The following is a 13,156-nucleotide window of genomic DNA, read 5'->3' as shown; positions in this document are numbered from 1 at the left end:
TTTAACATGCTTAGTTGTTCCTCTCAGATGGCAATAATGAATCTCCTTGCCTGAGATTTATTCACTCAGAATACTGTCAAGCAATTCTATCACATGATGCTGTTTATTTCAATGTTTGGATGATTTCTGGTAGAGGTGTTAAAACCATATAGCATCCATTTCTCCTGCTGCAGAATTAGTCCTCAACCAAGAAACTGAAGTTGTTTCATTCTGCATTTTCTGAAGGACTCACCCAGGTGAGCACCAGGCAATAGCTAAAGCAACTGCTTTTGGATGAGTGTTCTTTAACCAGTGGGTGGAGGGCTGAGTGAATTCCTCCCCCGCTCCATCCTGGCCGCCCTGTGTCTTGCCTTCCTCTCTCTCCTGCACTCTTAATATATTCCCCAGAGGCAAGGGTGCGGGAGACTGGAAACGTGAAAAGTCACCTGATAGGATGCTGCCCGACTCCCTTCTCTGCACAGCATAAGCTCTCCTCGCCTCGTGATAGTGGAAGCAACTCTGCAAGGTTTTGCTCTGCTGAGCAGACTGCAGAGTTTGCTGCAAACGCAAAACTGAAATCCATCTTTGTACCGCCTACTTACCGTCCAGGGGGCTTATCTTCTTGCCTTCTGTTTTTTCCCCAAACCTCTCTTCTCAAAAGGAAGCTCTATTCTGCTGCTAGCAATGCATTCTGAGAGGTGGCTGTGTTGGTGTTACCCTGCTTTCTGTGTGTGGGCATTCGTGTTCACATCCTTGATTAAAGGTAGGCTCTCTTTGATACTAGTTTCTTAAAATATTTTCTAGTCACTGTCTCTGCTTCTGTTTTCCTTGAATGAATTCAATGTAAATCTTCTACCAGCTATTTCTAACCTGAAATCTGTAACATTTCAACAGTATTCTAAGAGAGCTAAACCAATACTAGTGTTCACATATAAACCTCTTCATTTTGGTTTGATAACTAATTGATGAACTATTTCTAGCAAAGAATGAAAATTAAATAGGAGTTCTAGTAATTTTATTTGGTGCTTGAATTTTGCAATTGCTTAAATAATGCAGGCTAAAGATGTGCACATTCAGTACTCTCACTTCAAAAGTGAGAACTTGATGTATTTTTATTCCCTGTTGTTTGTGATCTATAGTTAAATATGCTGGAGTGATTCCATGCACAGGTCTCACTGAGGTTCAGCAGGATTTTTGCTTTTAAGACACTATGTCTTTTTTTAAAGTCTCACTTCTGCTGATGACCAAGACATGTATGAATTACAGTGCTTGTGTTAGCAAGGCATAAGGCATTGTCTTAAAGCAGCACCAATGGGATAAGAATCTCTAAATCAAATATAAAAATGAAAGGCCTGAATACTTTTCTGTTTCTGTTACTTTAAAGCATGTCTCTGTTAAGAAGCCAGTAGGAAAATTTTAAATGAAACGTGAGTTTAGACTTACCAGCTTTAGTTATGAGACTTTGGTAAGAAACTTGTGATCCCACAGTAGGGTACTTCTAGTCACAGTGTGATGGATGTTGCTGAGGAAATCTGAAAAGGAAATTGCAATTTCTTCTTTGAATGGCACAATACATGATATACAAACATCTAAACATTACAGACATTCATGTACATTCTCTGGATGATGGAAGTTTTACTAGAATTTTCTTTCCATACATGTAAGTCACCAGTAACCAACATTTCAGCTTTTAATTGTGATAACCCTCTGAATCTGAGCATACTTTGTATCACCTTAGAGGCAGAAATGTCTTCCCCCCCGCACCCCCCACCCCCAAAACCAGGGGAAGTATGGCCTAAGCGTGAAAACAATGCAGTGTGCTGAGACTAAGCATCTCCCTGTAGGACACCTGTGCAACCACAGGCCCTTATGTTCACTGAAGGAAATGTCCGTTGCAAGTTTATGTCCTATGCTGTGCCAGAGACCATGCTGCCCGACACAAACCCCTTCTATGCTTAATATTTGCAGTCATAAAGGCTTAGCATGATTGCTTTCCTGACATGTTCTACTGCAGTCTGGGACTAACACAAAAACTTAATGACTATGTATCTGAAAAACTAATTTTTCCTCAGTTGTATCAGTAATATCTTTGGCATCATCCTATAGCTTTGATAACACAGCTGTGCTCAATATGAGGAGCAAGTTCTAAAGCTTTGTCTCATGAATTATTTTGAATTTAAGTGCTGAATTATAGTAGTGCATTGAAATAGCAATTATTTTTCTAAGCTGATGTCACCAGAGTCCACATGATTTAATCTTTCCTTTTGAAATCAAAGTCTGTAGCCTTTAGCACTGCGAAAATAACAATTTCAGGTTTGGGCTGTATGTAACAGATTAAGAGCATTCTTCTTGTCTCTGCAGTGAGGCAGCTCAGTGTCTGTCATATACCTTATTCCCTTTAAGCCATCTGGTCTGTCCTGCATTGACTGGTAGTTACAGCTATGATCTGTTTGTTCCCAAAGAACAGCTCTGTATTACAAAAGTGCATGCTATTCTATATGAAATTGCAATATTTCCACTTTTTTTCTTACAGAACTTACTAAATTAACTTCCTTCAGAGCAAAACTTGTGCTATCTAAAGAGCTGAAATGGCAAACATGAGGATAAAATGTAGTCATAGTTTTTGAGAATAGGAGGCATCATTATAATGACCTAATCAGAGTCCCTGACATAGATTTTGATCCAGCAGTTGCAGCCTCAGGCTTTTATTTTCTGAGTAAGTAGCTATGCTTTTCATAAACTCTGTTTTACCATAAAACTGCCAAAGATGAAATCCACCACATTTCTTTTTCTGCTTCACACCACCTTACTCTACTTTGGTCTGATATCCGGGTGGGCCAAATGGAGGCCCATAAGCTAGATCTAGCTTAGGAGACACTTCCATTCAGGCCATTACCTTACACTTTGAGGAGACAGGGAGTGGTGGGCAACATCCTGCGGGAGAATGCTTTCAGCTGACAGCATACTGGCAGCCCTCTTCTCTCTGTGCTCATTACATGGTCACAAGCACAGGATCCAGAAATATAGCATGGACTCATATGTTATCCAGCACCTTCTCTCCCTCTTCCTTACCTCTGACATTGCTGTTCTTTACTAACACAGATACCACAGCCTGTGAATCAGAGGAACGTTTATTTCACAAACTCTTCTCCCAATACAACCAGTTCATCAGGCCAGTGGAAAATGTGTCTGATCCTGTCACAGTGTATTTTGAAGTGGCCATTACCCAGCTTACAAATGTGGTAAGACTCGTTACAGAATACTGCTGAGATTTGGGGATGGTTGCAAACACACGCAAGTTGCTAAAGCAGCAGATGTAATTGTGATGGTTGCACCTACAACTCTCATAGCTGACATCGTCATGTGTGCATACGTGTACACGCTGAGACCTCTGCTGTTCTTTCCGTCAGCTCAGTTGCTCAAATGAGCAGTTCGAAATACATGGATTCATTTGCTTATTCTGTAGCATCAAATCCCTCCACTCCAGGCAGCAGTCTCTGGCACCCAGAGCAGCAGCACCAAATGTTCGAGTCCGCTCTCTGCAAGGCTAGTCCACTCCACAGACACCTGGCTGTGTCCATGTTGGGTAATGCGGCCTAGTTCTCCTGTGGGGCAGTGTCATTTCCCAGTGGTCACAGGAGATAAAATCTCTTTTTTTGCATGCTTTTTCAGTCTGTTTGTTTCAAAACAACATAAGAGGCGTGCAGCCTGCAGAGTGGTGTTTTAAAGTGTGGGGCTGGGAATGAATGTTGTGTGTTCTGGAGTGCGCTGTATACAAGGGTGTGTCTGAGGTGGCAGACCTGCTGGGCAGGGCAGAGGGACTGTGGAAGAAGCAAAACCTGACTTTAACCCTTGCTGAACTCTGCTCTGTGAAGCAAATTGTCCACAGAACAGAGGCTGAGTTTTGATTCTGAGGTGCCTAGTTGAGTCCATAATGAAATGACAGGCAAACAGTGAGGAGCAATATTCAACAGCAGCCAGGGAGCTAAGTTATCTGAGAGTATAAATGAAAGCATTGTAAGTCCTCCTGGTGAAGGCAGTTGTCACCTTTTAGAGTTCCTTTGTCAAAGTATTTTGTTTCCATGTTACAGGTAGCTTGGCAGGTTTCAGCAGTTCTGTCTCACATTGCAGCCCCTGGCTCTGAGTGCTGTCTTCAGAGAAAAAAAGGAACATCATAAGAAAATCAGCTGAATTTTCCAAGAAAGAGTCATGATTTTTACAAGAACCTACATAGTTTAATCTGTAGACAGGAACCCTACAGGGCCTTCAAAATGATCTTCATGCTTTATCTTCAGTATGAAATGTTCAAAATTCACCTGCAATATTTTCTACCTTTGGCTTGTAAATATCTTAAATTTTTTGAGTCCACATGCTTAAAAACTGAGAACCACCCAAAGCAATATTCTTGCAGATATTTTCATTGTGAATGTCAGCTTGCATTCATAAACACATGTAATATGAGTCTTTCTGAATACTTCTAGGCTGAAGGCTCATTAGAACAGGATCCATCTTTTATTTTTGTGTCTCTTGCAGCACCTTCCTGATTCATCACTGGTTGGCAATAGCAACAATTGACTGTAAAAAGAAGGTCTCAGTCCAACAGTGATGTAGTTTAGTTCTGGTTGAGTGCGTCTGCTCTACAGGTTTGCACAGAAATGCACGAACACTGTGGTTCAGATGCCATTTTCCTTGAATCTTGACCAGTACCATACTGTGTAAACAGAGCTTTTTAAACACTGAATCCAACAAAACATATAGCCACCAGCAGAACCTTATTCCTCCGGTACTGGTCAGAACAAATGTAAGTTTTGTGTTCTCCCTGTACTCAGGCGCCTGGCAAAACAGTGCAACTCTTTGTATGTCTGATATTTGTGGGGCATAATTTTCCAGTAGAGCTTTAAAAACTTTTCAGTAGAGCTCCACATGACTGTGCACAATATGTAAGCCCCCTGAAAACAGCCAGAAGAAATCTGGTATCGGTTAATATGGAATTCTAGTTTCCATTTTTATTGAATAAATTTGTGGCCATCTCAGGATACTGTAACTGACTTACTTATGGAGTGAAGATGTACATGCCTGTGTTTCTTTCTAGGATGAAGTCAATCAGATTATGGAGACAAATTTGTGGCTAAGACATGTAAGTGACTGCATTGCATTTCTCATCCATTTTGATCCATATGATGAAACGTGTGTTACCTTGTAAGCTACATCTATAGAATAAGTGCTTGTTTTGTAACAAGGATATTAAAGGTATGAATAAGGATAAGCTCCATTAACCAAAGCCACATCTGGAAAAGTAATTTCTTTATTCTTATTTCCAAGAAGTTACATCTCCCATCTTTCCTGTGCGGTATACTGTCCTCCAACTTCATGATCATTGGTTTATCTGGTAAATCTAGCTGGATGTGCCCATTAAAGAGTGATTAAATATGCAGCTCTGCGGTCCTAGGTCATCTCCATACTGAATAATCCAACCAAAACATTTCTTAGCAAAAGGAACATGTCTCCATTTTTCCTGATGGTTTTAGCATTTATACATAGACAAAGATCCTTAGAGGACCTAAACTGCTGAGAAAAACAAACCGACTTCCACCAAAACCAGTTTCCTTAAGACACTGATTGTGGTCCACACAAAGCTTTCTATAAAAGATACTGTACTTATGATCAGGATCTTCAGGGTAGGCTGCGAGAGCATGGAGCATGACCCTATGATAAGGCACTAGACAGCGATGCAAGAGAGCTGCTGGGCATCCCTCACTGCCCCTGACTTGGTAATTCACTACTCCTGTGGAACCAATAATATCCCCTGGCAGCAGCTGCCTGTTAGTTTGCATATATACCTCCTTTCTCATTAGGATGCTGCTCTCCTTTGATGCTGGCCTCCTTTAACCTGCAGGGTGCACTCTCATGGCAGCAGCAGCAGCAAGGCTTGTGTTTCCTCTCTGCAGTGGGGAGGTAACCTTGCACAACTAAGGGTCTATACTGATGTAGCAAGACAGAGAAGAGATCTCAGCATGTCAGCAACGGATAAAAATTGGCATCCTATCCCCCTCACAGAGGAGGGAGTAGCAAATCAATGTGAGCAATACTCATATATGTCCGGTGTTTCTCCAGGGCTTGTCTTTCGGGTCATTGTCCCCTTCTACATGTGCTATACTTTCAGTCTTTATCATAGCCTGTCATTTTACAGGAAGATCTGAGAAGCAGATATTTGCTGATATACAAGGTTTTAAAATCCTTGTCCATTCTTCTTTCAGATTTGGAATGACTACAAATTGCGATGGGATCCCAGAGAATATGATGGCATTGAATTTGTTCGGGTACCAGCAGATAAAATTTGGAAACCAGATATTGTGTTGTATAATAAGTATGAGGAACACTTTTCTGTTTTACCCTTTCTCTCAAAAGTGTCTTCTTGCAGTGTCCATGAAAGACATTTTACTTTCATTCTAATTTTCTTTTCTTTGCCTTATTTGTCTTTCTAGTGCTGTGGGAGATTTTCAAGTTGAAGGGAAGACCAAAGCCCTCCTTCACTATGATGGAATGATCACCTGGACCCCACCAGCTATCTTTAAAAGCTCCTGTCCTATGGATATTACCTTTTTCCCATTTGATCATCAGAACTGTTCACTGAAATTTGGCTCATGGACCTATGACAAAGCCAAAATTGATCTTCTGATCATTGGATCCAAAGTAGATATGAATGACTTTTGGGAAAACAGTGAATGGGAAATAGTTGATGCTTCTGGCTACAAACATGACATCAAATATAACTGCTGTGAAGAGATCTACACAGACATAACATATTCCTTTTATATTCGAAGGTTGCCAATGTTTTACACCATAAATCTGATCATTCCCTGTCTCTTCATCTCATTCCTGACTGTGTTAGTTTTTTACCTGCCATCTGACTGTGGTGAGAAAGTGACTCTTTGCATCTCTGTGCTCCTTTCTTTGACTGTATTCTTACTGGTGATCACAGAAACAATCCCATCCACTTCCTTAGTAATTCCCCTCGTAGGTGAATATTTACTCTTCACTATGATATTTGTGACTCTGTCAATTGTCATCACTGTGTTCGTCCTGAATATACATTACAGGACTCCAACCACACACACAATGCCCACATGGGTAAAAACCATCTTTCTTAGCCTGCTCCCCAAAGTCCTGTTGATGCAGAGGCCACTAGAACAGCAGAAAAAAAACATCTCCAGAAAAAACAAGAAAGGATCCGCCAATATGCCAGGCAAGTCAAAGCACAGCAAACACAAAGATACCAAATTACACAATGAGCACCGATGCAGTCACTGTGATAAGGCAACTGAACTCACTACCACCAAAAGAAGACAACTGAGCCATCAGTCACTGAAATGGATGGCAGAGCACATGGAGTACTCCCCAGAAGTGAAGGATGTCATTAGCAGCGTTCAGTTCATCGCAGAGAACATGAGGTCTCAAAATGAAACCAAAGAGGTAAGAGAGGTAACCACCCAGCTGCCCATGGTGCCACACTTCCAGCAAGTGAAAACATGGTCTAGGAGGACAGCCCACAGAAACTGGAGTTGTTGGGTCTAGAGAAACAAATTTTGAGACCTGTGAATGGGTCAAACTTTCCTACAGAAAGGGAGAAGATAAATCATCCATTGGGGATGGAATAAGAAAAGTGATCTCCTCTGCTCTCCTTCTATCCCCAGTGGATCATTTAAGCAGCAAGACAGTTTTAAATTAGACATGAGGCTCACCCTTCAAAGGAAAAGAAGAGGAGCGTCAGTCAGCTTGTTGCAGCCATGAGGAATGAACTTTGATCAGCAACGGTTTGGGCGAAGTTGATCCTGCCATAGGGCAGGGGATAGACTAGATGGGACCTTTCAAGGTCTCTTCCAACCCTACTTCTGTAGATCCTCAGAAGCAACCCTCTTCCACTGCTCACCAACTGCTCAGCCCTGGTAAGCAGTGACATCTCAATAGTAAGCATGCTATTTACCAAGCAGGGTGCTTTTCTGTGTTAGTAATGGAACAAGCAGGTTTGGGAACTGCTTTTTAAAGAACAGGGCTTGTCTAGCAGCACAGTAGTTGATCTGGAGAAGAACTGTTCTCAGCCAGTGATAAATCTTGTAAAGATATTCCTTTCAGAATGGTGTTGTCTGTACTTTCAGTCTGGTGTGTTCTGATTTCTTTACAGTGATTTGACTATTTGTGGCTTCAACAATACAGTATTTTCAGCCATGACAAACATATGTTGAAATAAAGGTTGAGTTTTGGAGGAAGACAGCTGAATGAAAACAGACAACAGATGAATAAGGACAGATTTTTAAAAAGGAGAGAGAGGAATTTAAAAATGAGACTTAGCATTTGAACTAATGGATTTGCTTGTGTGAGGTTATAAATCTTTCATCCTAACTGGAATTTGTGTCATAGAAAATGAGACACATTGGAATTTAGACAATGTTTTGCTTGGCCACAGTATTTTAGCCCAGCTCTTACTGCCACATCAGCTGCATGAAACATATCCATGTACTGTAGTCAGCTGTTTTCTCTGATGCACTCTAAAAAAGAAGAGGCTTGCATGAAGCAGTCCGAATAACATGCCACCTTGATTATACAGCTCATGATTAAGTCTTCCATTGCCAGTTTTGCTGATTTGCATTTTGCAAATCTCTCCTGCCACATGAAATTGTATTCTTAGTCTGGTGTGTGTATCAGCAGCTCTGTATCTGACTTTTCAAAACATACTAGGGATGGGAAGCAGGATTTTTCATTTGGGAAAAATCCTCTCTTTGGGGAAGAAAGGGGTTTTTTTCTCAGGCAAGCACTGAGGAAATGATTCTGCAGACTGCTTCTGCTTCAGCCAGACATACAAAGCCATATGGGTGATATCATGCACTAGTCCTGTATAAATAAAAGCCCTTTAAAAATTGTGGCAACATTTAGAGCAGCTGGAGTTCTTGCTGCATTTTCTTTCACAAGAAGTACACCAGCAGCCTCTTGGAGGAAAACATCAAGAAATTGGGAATACAAGTGGAAGATCCCTCAGCAGAGAGCTCTTAACCAGTCACTAGTTTTATATGAGTGAATGTTGTTCTGATGCAGTGGTCCTTGTATGTAGGTACAGTTTAAAGGACAGCAACTTCATTGAATGTGGTTCTAAGGTGTATCTCTCAGACATACAAAATCCACTCTGGCCTGCTTAGCACATGACACTGCAGCTGTCCAGTTTGCTGAAATCAGTGGGGCTTGATTGGAGTGACAGTGTGGCAAATCAGGCTGGAATAGCAAACTGTCTTTTGTGTGGGCTGTCAGGATAAATCCTCTGACACGGTCTAGTGATGTGCAGCTATGGTGATTCTGCCTGCTGTTAAACCACCCCACTCTGCACCCATCATGTGAGCAGGTCCTATTTGTTAATGTTAGCGTCACAGCCATAGCTTGCCAACAGACTTGAATATTTAGAAAAATTCAGCAGACCAGAACAGTGTTGAATGTTCTCAGCCAAAAGTGGTAAAACTATTAGAAAATCAGCCCTCTCTAAAAACACTCGAAAACTGCAGCAACTGTAAGCATGACAAGCAACATTCTTGACTGCAAGTATGTTCTTCCTCACATTCAAAAGTACAAGGGACATTTCTACTGCATAATGTCAACTCGCAATTGCATTTTACATTACATGTAGTTTATCCTTTTCATTTTTTTTCTCTTGCAGGTGGAAGATGATTGGAAATACATAGCTATGGTGATAGACAGAGTATTTCTCTGGGTATTTATAATCCTTTGTGTGTTTGGGACTGCAGGGCTCTTTATCCAGCCACTAATAGCAGATACATAACTTGAGCCACTCCTTTTTATCCAGTTTTGTTCTTGTTTCATTTTCGGCTCGGAACTGTCCCCTATATTTCTCTCCTCTTACATAACCCCTCTGCTCATCACCTCCTCAGCACTCAGCCACAGAGGAAAGGAGAAAGAGAGGGAAGGGTCTGCTGGGAAGGCAAACAATCCAAAACAGAATGAGAAGAGGACTGAAAATGGGAGATGAGCATGTGGTCTTTCTATGATGGAATGCCTGGGATTTTTAGAGTGCCTGCCTGTCTTTTCCTCAGTGAGATCAGCTATAACAATTGCACTGAGGATCACAGGAGCAGATTGAAGTTACTGAGCTTTTTCCTTGGGTTCAGGACAGTTCAGGCACTTCTGAGTGCATTGCCCAAGGAGGACTCTACCTGGCTTCATTTTTCTCTCCTGATCATAACTGTTCCTCAGCTTTGAGTTAATTTACACTTCCTCTCTATTTCTCTCCTTGTACAACAGCTAGTCTTTGGTATGGCACTTAGATGAGATACCACAGTCATACTGACTGGACTAGTGTTCCTTATTGTGTTCTTGTGTCAGAGCAGACCATAATCAAAATAAAAATACAATCAAACCAATCCCTCAGCCCTGTAACATTTTCAATACAATCTAAAATAAGCAGTTCCCATCTTCTGCAGTATATGTACACAAAGGAGGGTCCCAGATCAACAAAGTACATGTTTACGTTTATGTTTGAAGTCAGACAGGTCTTAACTACTTAATCATAGTTGAAGACAAACCAACTTAGTATTTTGCACTGCAAGTAGCCTTGCTGACATCATCTGAAGCATCCTCGAGTCACCAAAGAGGAACAACCTGGATGCACTATGGAAGACCAGAAAAGACCTGAACTATCTGTGGTTACCGTGTAAGGCATCCACATTTGAAATTTACATGCTGCTTAGACCTTTAAAAACTAGTTCATCTGCCACTTAACTTTGCATGTGACCAAAGTCCCCTTTACTTCCTGATACTGAATACCAACATCTTGGTGAGCTCCAGTAGGATTTCCAAGCCACATTTTTCTCATCAGGTTAACAGTGGTCCCAGTCCACACGTTCTGCTCTGAAAACTCTTGCTTGCTCAGGCTCAGACATAAGCCCAACAGGGAAGGGTTTGTCCCTGAGTAACTACTCATCATAGACAAAATTGGCTTAACAATATTGGATTGATCTAAGTTTTCCTGTGTTTTTAAAACCCAAGACCAGCTTGGATTACACAGATCATCACAGCAGGAGAAGGCTGGCTATCATGAATCCTATGCAAAGCTGGGCACCTTGGTCCAAACATCTCTGCAGCAATTTTCTATTTGCTGGCTCGTCATGGGTCAGTGCTGTGTGTTCAAACCTGTAATTGTAGGGACACTTCCCTTTGGGGCTGAGGTTGCTGCTATGTAACCAGGTTCCCAATCCTAGTGTGCTTAATCCTGAAACACTTTGTAGATGTGCACCTGATGTGGACAGTTTACCCTCAGGTTACTTGCCTGTTTAGATTCCTTTTGGTTTTGTGCTGAAGGATTCTTCTCTAAAAGGAACCATTCCAATTAAAGCCAACGGCTTCAAGAGTAAAAAGCCCTTCTGTCTTATAGGAGGCTCTAAATTTAACTGTACAGTGTCAGTGCAGTGTTTTCAGTGTCTGCCATGTACCAGTCTCTGCTTTGAACATCACCAGTCCTTGGAAAGTATGACTCTGATTCTGAAGTCCCTGACTAGCCTTTTACTCTCTTTTAATGCTCCATAATAAAGAGAATAAGGCTGAATAAATATATATGTCAGAGATAAGGGTGGAATGACAAGAATATAACTGTCTTAATCCAGTAGTTGAAATATGTGAAGTCATGATTTTCTAGAAGAAAAACGTATTTTCTGTAATTCCCCTGAATGTTGCATAATTATGTAGTGACTGACAGACAGATGTATGAACAAGCATGGTTTGTTTTGTCAGCCTGTCAATTAAATACCACTCCTGGGATATACTTTCTTGAAGAATTTGTATTTTTTTTAAATCTCCCTGCTATACAACATAGTAGAGAAGCTACTAAATGACATTTGTTGTGCTGGCTCTTTAATCGGAAAGGAGGAGAGGGGAAAGAAAGGGAGGAGAGCCTCATTCTGAGCCTGAAACCTTCATTTCTACAGGAAAGACATCTGACCACCAGCATTCACTGTTGCAGTCTATGACCATACAAACAATGAAATATTGTGGCTGAAGGTGTACTACATTGGTGTCTTAGGCATGACAGATACTACCCTGCAGCCAGTAAGCTGACTTCAGCAAAATCCCTGGCTTTTTGTCAAAGCATTCACAATTGTACAGCTCCTCATCTCCAGTTAGGAGGCCTCTGTGCCCCAGCACCAGCTCCTTGTCTTTGTCATTTTGTTGTGGATGGAGTCATGCACTTCACTCGTAAGAGTAACAATATGTTTATTGATATAAAATGGTGATTTAACCAAGTTTGATAGTAAATGCAACAGTGGTGTAACAAGATCTGATGGCAAGCTTCACTTGGTATTTACTGCATAGAGGACAGGGTCAGACAAAACTGTCAGGGAAACCCTCCCGTTGAGTCATGAGGTTCAGGAAGGACCCCCTTGCATTCTAAACTCCTTCTCAGAGGGGAGTTTAAGTGTGGCTGGATCCAGACTTGGTCAGCGGCTTATGTCTAAAGGATTATACATGCACAATCACTCCTTTACATCACTTAGCTAAGATTTCAAAGTTTGGCATGCTATTAAACACTTACTGAGAATCTGTTGTGGCAAGGAATCTCTCAACCTCGAGGAGTAACCTTGAGAGGCATCCATACTCAAGGGGAGATCCTGGCGTGCAGCCTGCTGCTGTGCAGGAGAGCTCAGTGGGCCCTGGGCTGTCCACAATTTATGGAGTAAGATAATTGACTCATAGTCATATTTGCATACCGACTACAGATGTTAGCGTCTTCCAAATTTGGCTTGAGTCCAACATTGACTAGCATGTGGTTAGGTGGGCGCATTGCTCAAGTTGATAGGCTATTGTGTTGTTACCTGGCTCCCCTGAATCCACTTTGAGCCAGATGCAGCCATCATGGCCAGATGCATCTACTACAATCTCCGCTGGTGGTTATCACTTGACCAGGGTTGCGGAAAATACAGGTCAGGTTGGGGCAGGGGGGTGCACACCGCTGCACATTTACCGTACTACACATCTCTCTGTCATGCCTCTGGACCTCAAACACAGGGTTTGGACAGTTTAGTCCATCAGCCTGGTATCCTAGGAAAGTAAGATTTACAAAGTCATGTTCTGTCTCTCTTTGAGTGTACTATTTCCCCTTCCTTCCCCCCACCCAGTGACTTTT

General features: G+C 41.7%; 1 protein-coding gene across 2 annotated transcripts; it reads left to right on the top strand.

Moving 5' to 3' along the window:
• Nucleotides 1–386: 386 nt before the first annotated feature.
• CHRNA6 (cholinergic receptor nicotinic alpha 6 subunit) lies at nt 387–11,797 on the top strand. 2 transcript variants are annotated; one of them, XM_009922151.2, is made up of 6 exons: nt 388–742; nt 3,082–3,221; nt 5,072–5,116; nt 6,237–6,346; nt 6,465–7,452; nt 9,680–11,797. In XM_009922151.2, the coding sequence occupies exons 1-6, from the start codon at nt 664–666 to the stop codon at nt 9,800–9,802; spliced, it is 1,485 nt and encodes a 494-aa protein (XP_009920453.1). In that variant the 5' UTR covers nt 388–663; the 3' UTR covers nt 9,803–11,797. The 2 variants fall into 2 exon arrangements, with proteins under 2 accessions (XP_069633531.1, XP_009920453.1); XM_069777430.1 differs by lacking the exon at nt 5,072–5,116 and having other exon boundaries at nt 387–742.
• The last annotated feature ends 1,359 nt before the right edge of the window (nt 11,798–13,156 follow it).

This window comes from Haliaeetus albicilla, chromosome Z (assembly GCF_947461875.1).
Source record: "Haliaeetus albicilla chromosome Z, bHalAlb1.1, whole genome shotgun sequence".
Classification (NCBI taxonomy): domain Eukaryota; kingdom Metazoa; phylum Chordata; class Aves; order Accipitriformes; family Accipitridae; genus Haliaeetus; species Haliaeetus albicilla.
Note: the sequence above shows the minus strand (reverse complement) of the source record. Positions and strands in the feature narration are given on the sequence as shown.